The sequence below is a fragment of the Lentinus tigrinus genome (genome assembly GCF_003813185.1).
Source record: "Lentinus tigrinus ALCF2SS1-7 unplaced genomic scaffold L226scaffold_2, whole genome shotgun sequence".
In the NCBI taxonomy this organism is placed as follows: Eukaryota; Fungi; Basidiomycota; class Agaricomycetes; order Polyporales; family Polyporaceae; genus Lentinus; species Lentinus tigrinus.
The window spans coordinates 264-19,093 of NW_027137911.1; the positions used below are offsets into that span (position 1 = coordinate 264).

Below are 18,830 nucleotides of genomic sequence, written 5' to 3' on the forward strand. Positions count from 1 at the left end.
AGTACTAGCACGTCTCCAATACAGAGATTGGTGCAGCGTACTTCGGGCGTGTGTGACTGAGGCTCTTCCAAACTCTTACATGAGGGCAGCAGCCACAATCACGCGCCGGCGACCAGTTTCATTGGATCGCAGGGGGCGTTGCCCTAGCGCCACAGGTACATAGACTAGACAGGGTAGCCAGCGAGGAATCCCAGGTCACTTCACCCCACAGAGCTAAGATCTCGAGAGAAGAAGCCTGTCGCCGCTTGTCTGAACTTGTCGCCACTTTACACTTCTCCTTCGCTGCTGTTTAGTTAAACATCATTGTTCGCCGCCGCCGATACATTTCACTCGTCGGAATTGCTTGTTCCACTGCCCGCCGCCGCCGCCTTCGCCGACGTCGCCAAGTCCTTGCTGATCGAACACCGCTCCCTGCTTGTGCGCGCAGTTAACAAAGGGAACCAGAAAGCACCTCTCGCACAAACTGCGTAGACTTTGGGTAGTTAGGTGGGTTGTTCCTCCCTGCTTGGCCCCATAGTTGACGTATCATTTTGGAGCCCACTGTGAGGGGTTTAATTCTGCCACCACCTTCAAACTGTCGCGAACCCCTTCACCAATCCCCCTAAGACCCTGCCGCTCCTACGAGCTCCCTGCCGCCGTCATTGAATGAGTCTGCAGATTTCTCGCCGAGGAATTACTGCAGTAACAAGCTCACTTCGCTGAACACTCACACCTTGCAGTACTCGTGGAAACTCTATACGGCCCACTCTCCCCTCTCACACTGACCCCGTGCTCAGCCTCACAACCGCCATCTGCCATCCCATCCCCCGTCCGTTTGTCACCGCCGCCGAATATGCCCCCCGCAACTGGGTTCACCGCACTACCCCTCCGCACCGACCGCGGAGTGCCGGAGTGGGACAAGACTGACCGGTTCAGTGTGCAGGCGTATTTTGATGACGTCCAGCGCCTCATCACGCAGTACAACATCACCGACGTAACGGAGCAAAAGAAAGCAGCGGCGATGTACGTCCCCGCAGAGATCCGCCGGCTATGGTCTACCTACGCCTCGTACCGTGACCAGGTCAAGACCTTTGAGGACTTCAGAAACGACGTGCTCCAGTACTATCTCAGCGATGACAAGAACCAGTTCACCCTCTCCGACTACCATCGCCTGGTCCAGGAGAAGGCGCGGAACCCTATCGACAACTACGCCAACTATCTGCACTTCTACAGCCAGTTCCACCCCGTCGTGGACTTCCTGACCAGTCTAAAACCCATCCTGACTTAGTGAAGATCTGGCTTCGACACAGCTGATGGGGCTGGTGCCGAAGGAGCTGTTGCTGGCGATCTTTAGTCATCTCGACGTCACCGCGCCGAACAAAACGGAGAACGATATCTATACCGTAGCGCAGGTCCACGAAGCTATCCACCACGTCTGGCTGGAATGAACCCGCCGGGGAGCATACATGTTGATCATCGCGCCCGGCGACACGTCCGCTGCGAGTGCAGTGGTCCTGGCGCTCGGCGCGGGCAGCTTGGCCAGGACTAGCTCCCCATCGAACACGCTGGCACCGCAGCCGCCACCGCGCTCCCCATCGCCGTCAATCAAGGAAGGGATCGGTGAGGCCCTCGCAGGCTTCAAGGCCGAGATTCCGTCCACACTCATGCAGAGCCTCCGCACCACCAAGCCCACGCCCCAGAACCATAGTGGCGCTTACAACCAGCCGTCGCCGCCAGTATACGGCCCCACGTTAAACCAACCCCAGTTCAACCAATCGCAGAACCCGTCGCCATTCCCTCAGCAGTATCTGCCGGTGAGTTCGGCGTACCCCCCCGACCGGACCATTGTTTCTACTGTTTCCGCACCAGATGCCACAGCTGGACCTGTCCCTACGCAGAGGAGGATATCCAGGCCGGCTACATCCAGAGGCATTTGGCGACACGCAGAATACTGATGCCAGGCAGTGGGGAGCCGCTGTCAGGGCCCGGCCCAATGCATGAACGAGTTATGCGGTGGCACGCCGATCATCCGGGGCAGCGCGTGGCAGCACAAATACATGGCTCATCAACTCAACCGCCGCCGTCGTTGGCAAACCCGCAACCAGCACCGCCAGCTGCCGCGGGCTTGGGCCAGGTCCATAGCATGCTGCTATCCGTCAACGCAAACTTACAGGACATCGAGAATGAGCTGATGGAGGAGGAAGCCGCGCACGCGATGCAGCTCGCCGCTGACCTGGTTAAGGGCTGGCGGCGCAGAGAAGTCTTCGACGGGGTACATCTGCCACCGCTGCCACAACGAAGGACCAGAGCGCACCCAGCAACCCCCTCCCCGATGGGGGACTCAGAAGCGTTGCCGCCCTCCTCCATGACCACTGAATTACCCACGTCCGAGGTCACCGAACGTGGGTCCGACGTCAATGAGGACACCCTGAAGGCACTGACATTGGATGCCCCAGCGCACCCCTTTGCAGCCGTACCGGACGGGAGCGGCGCAGGGGCACCCAAAGTTCGGAACTACGCCTACCACGGAACCGCGGTGTCCAAGGGCACCCAGACGGCGCCACTGCAGACCAAGGTGTCCGCCATGAAGGACCCGGCCTTGTCGCTGCCAGCTAAGAAGGAGCCGGCCTACAAGCACGCGCTGGGGGCATACGACCCGGGTGCGCTAGATCGGGTCTTCCAGCGCAATTTCGATACCACGGCCAACGTCCAGCTGACCACCGCCGAGCTGATCAACATCTCCGAGCCCGCACGGAAACGCCTCCACGCGATGACGGCGTTGTCGCGTTTCCCCGTCGCGATGGCCCCGCAGAAGCCAACGGAGTGCGTCAAGGTCATCACCAAGTCGGTCACGGCCCTGGCCAGTACAGTCGTCGAGCCCTCCAACTACCAACAGGCCACTGTCGAAGAGGTCCTCGACGATTACTACGGCGCTGCTGACAACACCGACGACAATGGCGAAGGGCCTCCCGCGGCCGGCGAGGTGCTGGAAACGTACAAGATCGACGCAGTCCCAGTTTTTCCATTCGCCGACGGGGACCCGTCGGCCAGCGAGGCGGCAAGTGACGGTGAGGACGAGGCGCCGCCGCAGGGTATCTACAGGCTCGACCCCCAGACGTTTCGCAGCGGCGATCGAGCACATGTGCCACTTAGAGTCAGACGGGCGACTCACAAGCTACGGTCCATCTGGGCAGTCATCGCCGACGCAGCAGTTCCTATGGAGTGTGTCCTCGATCCTGGGTCACAGATCATGGCGATTAGCGAAAGTAAGTGCATCGAACTAGGCATCTCCTGGGACAACAAGGCCAAGATGCAGATGGTGTCAGCGAACAACATGTCGAACGAGACCTGCAGGATGGCGCACAATGTTCCCCTCGAAAGTGCTCTGGGAATTGTGGTCTACCTCCAGCTCCACGTCATTAGCCATGCTTCCTACGACGTGCTCCTGGGACGGCCCTTCGACATGCTGATGGCGACCAAAGTAGTCAACTCCACCAACGGCAACCAATTGATCACTGTCACCTGCCCAAACTCAGGACTGTCACGGACGATTCCTACCTTCACCAGGGGGCGCCCGCCCGTGAAGAGGGACGCCCTGCCGGTTTTTCCGACTTCGATGATCTGATCGGCGGTCAGGGAGATGTCGCGCTGGTGCTCGAGCACAACTCCGTTACCGACCAGACCTACGCCGTATCCTATAGAAGTCTCGCCGACACCGAGACCGATACCCTACAACAAGCCTACCTTCTAGCCTGCGAACAGAACAAACTCCCTCCTGAAGTCTCCTCATTTATCTATTCTCCGTCGTCAACCTCTCCTGCACCCGCCGAAGCCCCCACTGACACCGCGCCAATACGTTCTCCTGACCCTACACCGCCGACTACTGAGTCGGCCCTAGAACCGCCGCAGGCGCAACCCTCGGCGAAGGAGTGTCGAGTTGCCGCCCCCCTTTTCTCTAGGCGACCGACCTCGAACTCTCTCCCCCGTCCATATCGCTTCTCCTATCTCCCGTCCGCCACCGCCGATGTGTTTCTTAAGGTGAAAAAGAAGTACAAGCCCGTCGCACTGAAAGTCAAGCCCGTCGTGGGCGAACTACCCAAGGAATACCGGATCGTACACAACATGATCGGCGACCCACTCGAGGGAATGCCCGAGTTGTCGCCGAACCCCCAGCCGTTCGCGCCGACCGGTCGATACACCGCCGAACGACGGGAAGCTGTCCGCGCCGACCATAAGGACTTCCTATGGCCCGCCGAGTTAGATCTCCTCGACGACCTCATGTGCAAGCAAAACCAAGCTTTCGCCTGGACAGACGAGGAGCGGGGCACTTTTCGTTCGGACATGTTCCCCGACGTCAAGCTGCCAGTAATACCCCATGTCCCCTTCATCGAGCAAAACTTCCCGATTCCACCGGGGATCTACCAGAAGGCGACAGAGTTGATCAAGAGGAAGATCGCCGCCGGGGTGTACGAACCCTTGAACTCCTCTTATCGCTCGAGGTGGTTCTGCGTTCTCAAAAAGAACGGCAACATCCGCATAGTCCACAGTCTCGAGCCGCTCAACCGAATCACTATCCAACACTCTGGGGTGCCGCCGATACCGGAACACCTCGCTGAACAGTTCACCGGCAGGGCCTGCGACGCGCTCCTTGACCTCTATGTCGGCTACGATGAACGCCGTCTCGCCGAAGAGTCGCGCGACCTTACCTCGTTCCAGACGCCTTTCGGGACTATGCGCCTAACCACGTTACCCATGGGCTGGTCGAACTCGGTCCCGATATTCCACGAGGACGTCACCTTCATACTGCAGCCAGAGATCCCTCACGTTACCATCCCCTACATCGACGATGTGCCGATCAAGGGGCCGGCGAGCGACTACCGCAACGCCGACGGCACCTACGAGACCATCGCCGAGAATGTGGGCGTACGCCGCTTCGTCTGGGAGCACCTACAGAATGTCAACAGGGTCGTCCAGCGCATGAAGCATGCCGGCGGGACGTTCTCGGGAAAGAAGCTAGTCCTGTGTGCGCGCGAAATCGTCGTCGTCGGGCACCGATGCACGCCGGAGGGTCGTTTGCCGGAGACTAGCAACGTCGAAGCAGTGGTCAACTGGGGGCCCTGCAAAGACCTCTCCGAAGTCCGAGCCTTCCTAGGGACTGTCGGTGTCGCCCGCATCTTCATCAAGGACTTCGCGAAGAAGGCCCATCCCCTAGTCAAGCTCACTCGCAAGGGCGAACCGTTCGAGTTCGGCGCAGCACAGTTACAGGCCATGGCCAACTTGAAGTGTTCTCTACTGGAATCGCTGGCCCTTCGCGCGATTGACCACGAGTCCGACGCCCCTGTGATCCTCGCCGTAGACACCTCTTACATCGCCGTTGGATATCAGCTCTGCCAGCAGGACGTCACCGATCCCCGTCGGCGGTACTACAGTCGCTTTGGTTCCATCACGCTGAATGAGCGCGAGGCGCGCTTCTCACAACCAAAGCTCGAGCTGTACGGGTTATACCGTGCCCTGAAAGCCCTCAAGTTCTACCTCATCGGCATTCGCAATCTTGTCATCGAAACCGACGCACGCTACATCAAGGGGATGCTCGGCCACCCGGATATCGCACCGTCGGCCTCGATAAACCGCTGGATTATCGGGATTCAAATGTTCCACTTCGATCTGGTCCACATCCCCGGCAAACACCACGGTGCCGATGGTCTGTCCCGGCGCCCTCGACAGCCAGGGGACCCACCCGCCGCCGAAGACGACGACGGGTTCGACGACTGGATCGACAACCTCTACGGTTTTCTCCACATGATCAACCCGCCGCCCCAGCTCGCCGACACTCCCCTTTCTACTGCCAATGAGGAGTCGACCGTCGCCGTGCTCGCCCAGCAGGCTGCGGGCCCGGCAGCGGCGCTCCCTCAGATAGACCCCCCCGACTATTCCCTGTTCCCCTGATCGGCAAAAGTGCAACAACTTGACGAACGTGTGAGCCAAGTTCAGCGGTGGATGCTGACCTGAGAGCTACCGGAGTTCAAGGACGAAAAGGTGAAAAGCTGCTTCAAGTGATACACCGCGCAGTTCGCCCTTGATAAGGCCGGTCGCCTGTGGAAGCTCGCCGAAAGCCAGCAACCCCGCCGAGTGCTCGACCGGGCAGCGAGGGCGTCAGCGCTGGTCGAATTCCACGACTACGTAGGTCACCACAGGATCTACGCGACTAAGGCCTTCTTCGCCAACTGGTTCTGGTGGCCCGACTGGCAAGCTGACGTCACGTGGTACGTGCGTTCCTGCCATCAGTGTCAGCTGCGACAAGTGCGCAAGATACACATACCACCGACGGTGGCGTTCCTGGCGCCGCCGATGGTCCGAGTGCATGCCGACACCATGGACATGCCAGCGCCGTACAAGCACTTCTTCCACGCTCATTGCGCAACGACATTGTACTGCGAGGGCCACGCGGCAAACACCCAGTTGGCGAAAACCCTCAGTGACTGGATATTCCAGGAGCTGCTTTGCCGCTGGGGCACTGTCACCGAGATCGTCACCAACAACAGCACTCCCTTCATCGCAGCCATGGAATACGTTGAAAAGGCATATCATGTACACCATATCTGCATCTCCGGCTACAACTCACAGGTGAACGGCGCGGTTGAGCAACCCCATTTCCACGTCCGCGACGCGCTTGTCAAAGCTTGCACCGGCGACGCCTCCCTGTGGGCGTCGCGCACTCACAGCATTATGTGGGCCGATCGGATCACAGTCCGCCGAGGACTTGGGTGCTTGCCGTATTTCGCGGTAACGGGGACAAACCCCCTCCACCCTCTAGACATCGCCGAAGCAACCTACCTCATGCCCGTCCCCATCAAGCTACTCACGACCAGCGAATTGCTCGCGCGGCGGGTGATAGCACTACAAAAACGACCCAAACAGCTGGCGACGCTATGCTCCACGGTCTTCGAGCTACGAGTCGCGGCGGCCCACCGCTTCGAGGAGGAACACAAGCGCGTCATCAAGGACTTCGACTTTGAGCGTGGCCGGCTCGTGCTCATGCGAAACACGGCGATAGAGAAATCGCTCAACCGCAAGACCAGGCCCCGTTACATTGGGCCCCTAGTCGTCATTGCCAGGAACCGCGGCGGCACATACATCCTCGCCGAACTGGACGGCGCAGTATTTGACCGACCGGTAGCGGCCTTCCGACTCATCCCCTACCTCGCCCACACCAACCCTATCCATTTCCAAGTCAGCAATCTTGACCTTAATGCCGAGCATCTCAAACGGCTCGAGGACACACAGGTTACTGCCAAAGACCTCGCTGAGCTTGAGGGTCTCACTGACGACGATGACTAGGTAATTACCCACCCACCCACCCTGATTCTCCCGGAGCTCGAAGATTTCAGTGGGGGGAGGACTAGCTACGCTATACAACACAGTACATACACGATCCCCTTTCTATGCGACGTTACAATACATTTATTTGCACTACACTTTCCACTCGTTACCACTTCAACATTTGGCAGGCGGAGACAGCACCGCCGAAGAAGCCTTCGCTGTCGGCGACACCATCGCCGTACTCAACTTCACACTCTTTCACTCATTACTTACCCTCTTACCCAGGACTCAACAAGCATCGTCGAAGGCCTGCTAAAAGGCGGCTCACCACTCTCTTTGCTCAGGTATAATACAACTCTCAAATTAGAAGGACGCTACTACTTACATCTAATCTACATTACTATGGACTGCTTACTTATTCTACTCTACTCTACAGATACAAGAACTAATGTGGGGGGGTACACTAACACATGGTATAATACAGGTACAAGAAAAATGTCTCAAGCCTCCAGCGACGACTCCCTATTGCTGAGGACCTGGTGCGCGCCGCCGACGCGCTCCAAGGTCACGACGTCGAGCGGCGGAGGAACAACGACGGAGTCGCTGGTCGAGCGGTACGCGCCGAAGGCGAGGCCGGTCGCACCCATCTCCCGCTCCTGCAGCTCGGCGATGTGGTGGCGCAGGACCAAGGACTGGGTGACAGCCCTGTTGTACTCGCGCCAGACGGCAGCAATGTAGTGGTCACGGGCGGGGGCGTCGGCCCCCTCCTCGATGGGAGGGAAGACAAGGCGGTGAGAGGAGGAGGGCCCCACGACCGCCGGCGGAGGAGGGGGGTGAGCGACGGGAGGACGGGGCTTGGGTGGGGCAGCGTTGAGGCAGGCGACTGACGCTGCCGCCCGGTCCCATGGGGTGGTGATGGCGTCAGGGAAGAGGCCGTACGTCTTGGCCTCCACCGCAAGCTGCCGGCGGTCATGGATGGCGATGGCGATGGCGTGGTCCTCGGCGTCCCGGATCTTCGTCCAGGCCTCTTGAAGGGCCTGGGGAGCAGTGATGCGCTTCACCGGCGTATATCCCCTGCCGTTGAAGAACGCTGCGCGACGAACCCCAACTGGATACAATAGGGAGTGGTCAGCGGAGAACAAAGGGAGAGGGGCGGCGACATACCCTTGATGACACCGAGAGTGTCGACCCCATGGAACGAGCAGCGCTTCTTCTGCTTCTTGCAGTAGGCGCAGAGGGGGTTGGGGTACGTCGGCTGGCACTCCGCTGCTCGCTGCCCCGACAGGTGTCGCACTGGTAAAAGGAAAGACAGGTCAGTAAGGGGAAAGTATCGCTGACAGCACAGAACTTACCAGCGGCTTTCACTCGACGAGCATGACATCGGTGGGGCGGCGGCCCTTCTGGGGAGTGCTGAGCCCCTCAGCATCATTGTCGTCGCCGTCGGAGGAGGAGGAGGGCGCAGCGACGCGGGGCTTCTTGCGTGGCGGGGACCGGTCTTCCCCACCGTCGCCCACGTCGGCGCCCTCGCCGTTGTCCTGGTCGCCGCCGTTGTCCTTGCCGGGGGCAGGGGTGGGGGCCTTTGCCTTGCCTTTGCCTTTGTCCTTGCTGGGAGTCGGCGCCCTGGTCTTGTCGTCGCTGCTGCTCTCCTCGCTGTCGCCATCGCTGCCAGCCTCCTCGCCGCCAACCTCCTTGCCGCCCGCGTCCCCCTCACCTTCATCAGACGACGACAACGATGACGATGACGACAACGATGAGTTGTCGCCGGAGTCGAAGGGGTAGGCCGGCGGAGGCAGGTCCTTATGGCAGCGGGCGAAGTTAGCTGGTGGCAGACTGGTCAGCGGCGGACAGGAGGATCAAGATAGGACGAGGGGCTTACCTTCACGGCGGAGCCGCTGGAGCATCCCCTGAGCGTCGCGGCGCTCGCGTTTGGCCTTACGGAGGAGGCGCTCGTACGAGGCGACGGCCCGCTGCACCCCCTCGTCGTCGAGCTCCAAGAGGGCGGCGCGGTTGGATCGCACCTCCTCCTCCGCTGCCGCCAACTGCTGGCAGCAGGACTCCGTGAGGGCAGCGCGGGAGGCGGAGAGGTAGTCCTGCACCAGGGCGGCGTGGTCGTCGGCGGAGAGGGAGGGGCCAGCGTGTGCAAAGGCGGCGCGCATGGCGTCATCGCCGGTGTCCAGGTGCTGGACGTCGCCCTGAGGGAATGGGTTAGGGAGGAGGGAACGGGGAGGAGCGGCGGGACTCACGGTGAGCTCGACGGCGCGGCGGAGGGCGGTGGTCGTGGGGGTGGCAGAAGGGGCGGGGATCTTGCGGAAACGGGCGAGGACGCTGGCGAAGGAAGGGGGGCGGCGCTTGGTAGAAGAAGAGGGGGCGGGAGCGGACATGGCGGGCGGTTCGTATGGGGATCGAAGGGGCCAGCCGTCGCCGGGGGCGCGAACTTTATAGCGGGAGCCGCAACCTGCCCTCGACTGTTTGTGAGGACGCCCCATTTGGCCACCCCACTGCGCCTATGGGTGTGCAAACAGCGGCGATCAAGAGAAGTGTCGGGCGATGCCAGAGGGCCAGTCGGCGTTGGGTATAGTGTTTGCCTTTCTGGGCGTAGGGGCGCGCGCGCCCCCGTGGCTACCGAGGACTTTCAGCCCGCCGCTGCGACGAGGGACTACCTACGGCGGCACTTTCAGGCCGCGCTCAGTGGGGGCGACGAGGGCTTTACCACTTGGCAAGGAAGGGTTATCGATTCCGTGGACACTCCAGTAAAAGGATACACGCTCTTCCTTTACCCTCCCCAGGGCCGCCGCTCCTCTCCTCGCCGCCGTCTACGTCCATCTCCGCCAGCATGGGCCTCTCCTCTAGGGCGCGGAGCCTCCTACTCGCTCGCCTCTCGCACAAACAGCATAGACTTTGGGTGTTTAGGTGGGTTGTTTTCCCTGCTTGGCCCCGTAGTCGACGCATCACCGTTTGCCTCACAATTTTGAGAGGCAGTTGGAACAATACCTTCAAACATGTGTATAAATTTTCATCACAAACCGACTGCCAGGGCCTGAGTTATTATCAGCCCTAAAAGCTGCTAAGTCACTAAGTCAGCTAATAAATTTGGAGTTTTACTGATGAATCTATTCTTCTGCCTCTGGATTGGCTACCAGCAGGACATTGTGGTAGACCACGGCCCTGGGCTTGACTGGGGCCACACAGCTTTTGGTCTGGACAGCGAGGGAGGGGCACTCTAAACCATGGGCGTCTTTCGTGGCTCCCATGTCCGGGACCATGATCATTGCATCGGTGACCAGCATGACTGAAGGCTGGAGCAGAGGCAACCTGGAGGCCTGCCTGGAGCAGTATACGTAGTCATGCACCTTTGGGTTTTCAGTGGTGGTTGCATCACTAACGGTCGCATACGGGTGTAACGGTGGCTGGACTTCTGGTGCCGGTGGACTAGAGTGGGGCATTTGAGAAGGTTCTGCCTGTGTTGATGACAGTGGGTCCTCTTCCGTAACTTCTTTGATAGAGGCAGAGGGCACCAGTTGTCGGTCTGCCCTCTGTCAAGCAGCCTTCTGTCCTGACCGGCATGGCTTGGTGGTTAGCTCGACACCATCGAAGACCTCTCAGTTCCATTGATTCCGGAGCCCTATCATCAGAGTCAGCTTCTGCTCTAGCATCTTGATCTCCTCATCCTGCATGCAGACCGGTCACTCAGTAGAGTTTGCTAGTATAGAGAACATCATGGCTTCGGCAGTGGAGACCTGGGCCTGGGTGGTTGGCAGCACTCGGCCTGGGTTCCAGTTGTAGAAGGCCTGTACTCAGTCATGGATACATCTGTGGCCACGCGGGACTGAAGAACTGTCATGCAGGTGAATCTCCCCTTTCAGGCCCGCCTGTGTGATGAGGCCATCTCAGAGATCTTCTTCAACTGTCAGGCAGTTCTGAATGTTGCACTGGTCCAGCCCACAGTAATAGCAGCTGAAGTCACGCAGGTCATGGCAGGGCAGGTAGTATAGCTGGGTGTTAGGTGCGGGGCCTTGTCCAGGGGGGTAGCATGGGGGACTCTTCGGGAACTGTCCATCTTGAGTAGTCGGAGCTGGCGGTTACCGCTACCGAGTCCGCTATCACTACTGAGTTTGTTAGTACCGCTACTGTGTCTTTCACCATCTACCGGAACTGTCCTCACCTACCAATATCATCATTTCCGGGCTCCGCTCTCAGAAGTCCAACCAGCTGCCCAGCCCGTTGAGTTCTCCTTAGTCTGCTTGCCTCTACCCCTCCTAGCTTCCTTCCAGCGCTACCGGAGTTGCCGTTGGACCTTGACCAGACAGGCGTCGGGAAACCTGCAATGTCTTAGTCAATATACTATAGCCTTGGTATATCTCTATAGGGCTGGTAGAGGAACATCAGCGCATGATGAGGGTGGCCCGATATGAGTAGCCGTCTACCGAACTGTAGTGTAAGCGCTGCAGCCCACGGTAGCGCATGGTAGAGCCGCCCGCGAGGTTCGATAGAGCTCTGCAGAACCCCAGCAGGAGCTATACAGAACCTCTACAAAACCTTGCAGGAGGCTCTACCACCGATTCTCATTCACTGTCATTCTTACCGCAGGTATCGATCGTTGTCTAGAGATTCCTGGGGGCGGCTCTACCAGAAAATACGCTTTGGGTTCGCTTGGCCCGGGCTGGCGTAAGGCAGGCACACGTTGAATGGAAGATAGCGATAATCATGTATTGTAAATCAATACACTATACAAAATGTAACGAATGATAGCAAACTTCATACTGAGTGAGAGCAAGCGCATGCACGAGAAGCAAAAGAGCATGTGGCGAAGAGAGTAAACGTGAGCGATTTCGAGGGTGAAAATGAGGGTGAGAACGAGAACGAGACCGAGACCGAGCACAAGACTGAGAACGAAACTGAGAGAGAAGTGTTAATGAAGCCGAGGACAGGGAGGAGGGCGATCTTGGAACAGGAGCAAAGACTTCGTATTTGTCTGCAACAACAGGTGAGACTGGAGGCACATGGCAATTCCGTACTAGACATGAGTACGTACCGGAATCCGAATTGGTATGGATAAACTCCCACTCATCGACTGGCCAGCGGGCTAGGAGGTGTCAGGAGTGGGGAGCAATGTCCAGGTCGACATCGGCTTGACGCTACAGACACAGTTAGAACCTGTCGAGGACGGCGACGATGAACGCCTTGACGTCCTCAGCGGTGACGTGGCGGCCGGGGGCGGCGAGGATGGAGTTGTCGAGGCCGTTGCGGAAGGCGAGCGCGTGGGCGAGCTCGAGAGCGTGGGTCGCGGGCTCGTGGAGTGCGGTGGTCGACTCCACCTCGCAGACGGGGCCAACGATCTCGGTGAGCTCGTAGCGGGTGAACCTGGCGGAGGTGAGGAAGGAGGAGCGAATGTCGACAAAGAATGCCCTGGGCACGGTCGTTGGGTCGGGGGAAAGATGACATGGCATATGCGGAGAACTCACTCATCACCGCGCAGAAACTCTGCCGTCAATGCTAGGTGCTCCCTCGAGAGACTTGAGGAGAGAACAACGCCTTAGAGCTCCGCTTGCCGGGCGGTGCCCAAGAAGCAACTTGAAGTACATACCACACTATGAAGATACGGTACTGGCACTTCGTCAACGGGAGCGGGAAGGGCTTACCTTTGCTCACCTGCGCTCTCCGGGGGTGATTGAGAGTGTCTCTGGGCGGGGGCTTGGAGGCGGTGTTGGCGGATGGAGGGGCGGCTTGAGGGATGGGTGAAAGGAGAGATGACGGTGGAAGGGAAGAGAGGGTGGAGAAGACTGAAGACGATGTCTGTAGCTTTATATACAGAGCAGAAACGGAGGAGCAAGAGTACGATCGTGGACAGAGGACACTGTTAATAAACGGAGTATATGCGGTCACATGACCGATGCCCTCCCAAATACGGCGCGTCTATGGCGTCATCAGCGTCCAGGATTGGGCTCTCATCTTGGCAACGATGACAGCGACCACGTCCCGGCACACAATGACGACAACACCCCTTCCAGAGTCCCTCCACATCTCCTGGCCGTGCGGCTACTGGTACTCAAGGCCAGGACGAGAACGAGAACGAGGAGGACTTGCCCAGGATGGATGAGCCGCTGGACGGTTGGCGATGTCAAGCATGGAAGTATGTAGCAGGTTGTTGGCAGAGGTCACTGTAGGGGCCAGCTGAGCCCGCGAGGCTGGTACCCGGTGTCTGGCAGAGCGGTAAGCGACTTTTCTCCTCCCCATTACAACCTCGACACTCGCGACCTTCCCGCACACTCGCTCATTCCACACACCTCGCGTCTCTCCCCTCTTCTTGCTTCCGCACCTCCTACTAGGACTGGCATTAGCACTATGTACTAGCTTCGTGAGTTGAAATAGAACCTAAGACTCCTGGGGAAGAACTTCCTGAGGTCGCACAGCGGTTTTGCTTTGCGGAAACCATGAGGACTCGGAGTCAGGCTATGAGGAGTACAATATCATAGAAGATGTGTATATGCCGTACGGCACATTGTGAATACAGTTACCGCCATCCTAACTGAAGTTCATGCATACTTCTGGTCCCCCAGTCTTGGACTGTAGGGGGTTGTACGTGTAGGTGAATTTCTGTAGATCATTATCGAACACCATGTGCGGCTCTACAGACCTCACAGAATGTAAGCGCCTCCGACAAACCTCTGCCGCTCAAGCGAGTCTCGGGTATCGCCGACCCACTGCTACCCTGCGCGACAGTCCTGCGTCTTGTACTATCATCCACTACCTCTACTTGCACGTTTTCCCGACGGGAACCTCATCCCACCTTACACACTACATACCCTGTCCCGATCCCTATTGCCGCTCACCGTGGTTAGGTTCTCAATAGACGTATCACTGCCCACCATGGCTATAGCCAAATGGGGGTACTACGGTGGCCCGTGCTACAGCCTGCCATGGTACCCGCGCAGGGTTTAGTGATGTGCTGACAAAACGTAGATGACATGCGCGGGCGCTCCTGTGACCTGTGTCACGGCATGCCTTGCCGAGCACCAGACGTTCTGGAGGGAGGCACGAGCGGCAAGAACGGATGGGGACGAGACTAGGGGGGCTTCAGAACGAATGGATGGGATTTGAACTAGCCGGTCTCTCAGACATTCGCTAACAATCGTGTATAATCGGTATTTGTCTCATTTTCGGGAGAACGTGCGATTCTGCACGAATCTCCTGCGGCGCCTACCAGAGCTAGCCGAGATTCCCTCTAATTCCCTCTTCCTGTCCCCCGTTTTCACTAGGGTTGACATGTTGAGAAGTCGACAAGTAGACCGCAGTTGACCGCAACTCCAGGTCAACTGGTACAACACTGGTCAATGCCCCACCTCTTCCTCCGCCTCCACGACCTCACGCTATCTCCTCTCCCTTCATTTATTCGCCAGTACGTATTCTTGGGTATTGTAAGACACAATCATGGTGCGTTTTCTGCAGCGCCGAGGTGACTGAATGCTTACAACACCTACAGGGTGTTCCCGCCCTCTTTCGCTGGCTTAGTAAAAAGTACCCTAAAATTAGTGCGTCTCTCCCTTTTGCTATGCTCCTTCAGCATGTTGACAGTGCGTTCTAGTCCTCCCCGTTGTAGAAGGAGAGGAAACGAAGATACCCGATGGCGAAGGGAACGAGATTACTGTCCCGGTCAATATGGCGGATCCTAATCCCAACGGAGTCGAGTTTGACAATCTTTACTTGGATATGAACGGTATCGTGAGTATTGTAATTTGTTGCCGCTGTTGTCATGTTCAACGTTTTTGGCGCGTGTAGGTCCACCCATGTACGCATCCTGAGGGCAAGCCTGCACCAGAGACTGAAGAGGAAATGATGGTTGAAATCTTCAAGTACACCGAACGCGTTGTCAACATGGTCCGTCCGCGTCGTCTCCTGTTTATGGCAATAGGTGAGTTATGTCCATGTGTTCTCCCCTACATTTTCCCAACATTTTACAGACGGCGTCGCTCCTCGAGCCAAGATGAACGAGCAACGCTCTCGTCGTTTCCGTTCCGCGCAGGAAGCCAAGGAAAAGGATGAGGCGCGCAAGGAGTCTATTGCGATGTGGGAAGGTACGTGTCCAAACATCGCTTCGTCCGAACAACCCATTCACGCCACGACTGCCACGACTTCAGCCATGGGCAAGACACTCAGTGAAGACGAGAAGAACAAGAAGTCCTGGGATAGTAACGCCATTACTCCTGGTACTCCCTTCATGAATTTACTTGCCGCTTCATTGCGTTACTGGGTCGTCATGAAGATGAATCAGGATCCCGGATGGAAGGATGTGCGTTACACGTACTGGGAATCGTCCATTGTGGACGTTCACTCATCCGCTTTACAGCTTCAGGTCATCATCTCTGACGCCAGCGTGCCCGGCGAGGGTGAACACAAGGTTATGGATTTCATTCGGCGTCAGCGCAGCAACCCGGGCCACAACCCGAACTCTCAATATGTTATATATGGACTGGTACGTTGTATTTGCTGTTTCCGGTGCGCATTCTATACTAATGTACCGTAGGACGCCGACTTCATCATGTTGTCCCTCGCGACCCACGAACCAAACTTCCGAGTGCTGCGCGAGGATGTCTTCCACCAAGAAGGTAGTCGCACTGCGTGTCGCATCTGTGGCCAGGAAGGGCACTACGCGGCGCAATGTACGGGCACGAAAGCAGAAATAAAGAAGCCTCCACCAGAGAAGAAACCGTTCATCTTCCTCGACGTTGCGATCTTACGAGAGTATCTCGAGGCAGAGCTGAACGTGCCACAGGTGCCGTTCCCGTTCAACTTCGAACAGGCCATAGATGATTGGGTCCTGCTTATATTCTTCGTCGGAAATGACTTCTTGCCTCATCTGCCGTCTCTTGAGATCCGTGAAGGTGCGATCGATACTCTGCTGAAGATCTGGCGGAATGAGCTGCCGCGCATGGGTGGATACGTCACCAATCACGGTCAGCTTGAGCTGTCGAGAGCCCAGATCATTCTTGAGGGACTTGCGAGGCGTGAGGACGAGATCTTCCGGCGAAGACGTGAAAGTGAGTATCATGCATGCATCACATACGAAACAACCACGGGCTTACTCTGAGTTTTCATAGCTGAGGAGCGTCAGGAGCAGAATGCGAAACGTCGCAAGATCGAAAAAGAGATGGGGTCGAATGGTACCTCAAGCGGCCCCTCTTCATCTCTTAACCTTACTGCTGCCCCCACGGCTCCTGCACCACTCCCGTCTCGTCCCGACTTTGCCGCGAAGGCGGATAGCATAGGTCTAGGCGGTCCGAAGACCGCAGAGACTGAGTCGTTCGCCGCCACTGCCGCGCAGGCGTTCGCTGGCTCCAACAGCGATATCGTCAAGAACAGATTCGCGATTCGTAAAGCGAACATGAGTGCGGCTGAGATACTCGAAGCCGAGATGGCTTCCCTTATGCCTGTGAAGGCGTCGCGATCATCCACGACCTCGTCACCTGTTGCTGCTGCTACTACTGCCCCGCCCCCGAGTGCCCCCTCCGTAGAGCCGTCGAGAGCTCAGAGTGCGACTTCTATCATTCCCGTGACGAGTACCGACGATGTCGAGATCCCTGGCTTGGGTGAGTTGTCCTCCGCGACGACGACGACGACAACTTCGATGTCTGAGACGTCCGTGTCTGCCCTAGCTGCTGAGAGCAGTATCGACTCTATCAACGGAGAGGAGATCCCCGCCGAGACCGAGGATTCCTTCATGACCGATGCCTCTGAGCCGCAAGGCGTGAAACGTAGTCTTGACGAAGTCGAGGCAGAGGATGCAGAGGCAGATGCGGAGGCAGATGTGACTGAAGATCTGGGTCCGGACGATGAGGAAGAGGCTCCCGCTGACGCCTCGTACGCCCTGAAGGTCAATCCTGATGGGACAGTAGAGCAAGAGGATATCGTTAAGTGCGTGATGTGCTCTAGCGTGAGAGCCTATAATTGACCTTGCTTCATACTACAGGTTGTGGGAGCCGGGGTACCGGGAACGCTATTACAAGCAGAAGTTCGGAGCTGAGTATAGCGACGTTGCGTTCAGGAAGCAGTGAGTGTAGTGTCCTGATCAATGAGGAATGAGAATGAGACTCATGTGGTATCACATAGGATCACGAAGTGCTACGTGGAAGGCATGGCTTGGGTGCTGCAGTACTACTACCAAGGCGTATGTATTCGCCGCTCTTCTTTCAGGTCACATCTGACATTTCACGTTCCCAGACACCGTCATGGACATGGTACTACCCGTTCCACTTCGCGCCTTTCGCTGCGGACTTCGAGGATCTCGACAAGATGGATATCAAGTTCAACATCGGGCAGCCTTTCAGGCCCTTCGAGCAGCTCATGGGCGTGTTCCCCGCTGCAAGGTATGTTCACTCTGACGCGCTTGTACCTGATAGCGACTCTCACTGACGAATTCTCTTGCTAGTCGATCGCACATCCCTGAGACCTTCCACGATCTCATGATGGAGGATACTTCTCCGATCATCGACTTCTATCCTTCGACCTTCCAGATCGATATGAACGGGAAGCGCATGGCTTGGCAAGGTGTTGCGCTTCTCCCCTTCATCGACGAGAAGCGTCTTCTGGACGCAATGGCGCCGCGATACGGGAACCTTTCTGATGATGAGAAGCGACGTAACAAGTGGGGAAACAATGTCTTGTTTGTATACGAGGCCCATCCTCTATATCCGTCCCTGGAAGCTCTGTATGGCAAGCGCAAGAAGGACGAGGTCAGTCCAGCCGTTCTCTCTCTAGACTCTGTTGCTTACTTCTTCGTAGCCTCTACCGATTAATCCGAAGCATAGTGGAGGTATCAGCGGCTCACTGCTACCGAACCCTGATTGCATACCGGACTCGACCTACTTCTGCCCGTTACCCACGCAAGATCTCCCCGACATCAAGAACGACCGTTCGCTTTCTGCCCTCTACCTCTTCCCCAAGCAGCTTACCCCCCATCGTTCCGTCCTTCTTCCCGGGGTGCGCCGGCCCCCTCCCGTTCTCAGCTCCTCCGATCTCGAGTCCGCCAGGAGAAGCGGCCAAGGGCGCGGTCGTGGTGGCCACTTCGACCGAGGTGGCCGTGGTGGGTACGGTGGAGGCCGCGATTTCAGGAATGGTGGCGGCAACAACGGCTCGTCGTACAATCAGTCGCAGTACCAGCAGTCATCTTACAGCAACGGCAATCACCAGTCTTACCAGTCGCAGCGCGGCGGCCGGGGCGGGCAGCAGTCATATAACAATAACAGGAACCAGTACAATGACTTCACCGCTCCCCAGCGAGGTGGCCGTGGCGGCGCTCGAGGCGGCGCCGGTGGAGGAGGTTATAATAACGGACCAACTTCCTATGGAGGTTATGGCAACCAAGGAGGCGGGTACGGCGGTGGTGGTGGTGGCCGAGGTGGCGGCGGTGGGTACAGTGGTGGCAGTCGCGGCGGCTACAACCAAGGCGGCGGTTACGACCAGCAAGGTGGTGGCTACGGCGGCTACAACCAGGGTGGTGGCTATAGCCCAGGAGGCGGCTACGGTCAGGCTAGCGG

The 18,830-nt window shown here is 57.8% G+C and overlaps 4 protein-coding genes across 4 annotated transcripts; 2 read left to right on the forward strand and 2 right to left on the reverse strand.

Moving 5' to 3' along the window:
- Window positions 1-832: 832 nt before the first annotated feature.
- Window positions 833-1,267, forward strand: L226DRAFT_518790 (uncharacterized protein; the record flags this gene model as incomplete). Its single annotated transcript, XM_067678563.1, has 1 exon — window positions 833-1,267. The coding sequence occupies one exon, from the start codon at window positions 833-835 to the stop codon at window positions 1,265-1,267; it is 435 nt and encodes a 144-aa protein (XP_067541169.1).
- Window positions 1,268-1,445: 178 nt separating this feature from the next.
- L226DRAFT_518791 (uncharacterized protein) lies at window positions 1,446-3,604 on the forward strand (the record flags this gene model as incomplete). The annotated part of the gene is made up of 2 exons (XM_067678564.1): window positions 1,446-1,793; window positions 1,892-3,604. 2 exons carry the CDS (start codon window positions 1,446-1,448, stop codon window positions 3,602-3,604), a joined length of 2,061 nt encoding a protein of 686 aa, XP_067541170.1.
- A 4,195-nt stretch (window positions 3,605-7,799) lies between these two features.
- On the reverse strand, window positions 7,800-9,680 carry L226DRAFT_518792 (uncharacterized protein; the record flags this gene model as incomplete). Its single annotated transcript, XM_067678565.1, has 5 exons — window positions 7,800-8,407; window positions 8,464-8,572; window positions 8,679-9,118; window positions 9,176-9,491; window positions 9,543-9,680. The coding sequence occupies 5 exons, from the start codon at window positions 9,678-9,680 to the stop codon at window positions 7,800-7,802; spliced, it is 1,611 nt and encodes a 536-aa protein (XP_067541171.1).
- Window positions 9,681-12,446: 2,766 nt separating this feature from the next.
- L226DRAFT_565459 (uncharacterized protein) lies at window positions 12,447-12,746 on the reverse strand (the record flags this gene model as incomplete). Its single annotated transcript, XM_067683802.1, has 1 exon — window positions 12,447-12,746. The coding sequence occupies one exon, from the start codon at window positions 12,744-12,746 to the stop codon at window positions 12,447-12,449; it is 300 nt and encodes a 99-aa protein (XP_067541172.1).
- Window positions 12,747-18,830: the final 6,084 nt, after the last annotated feature.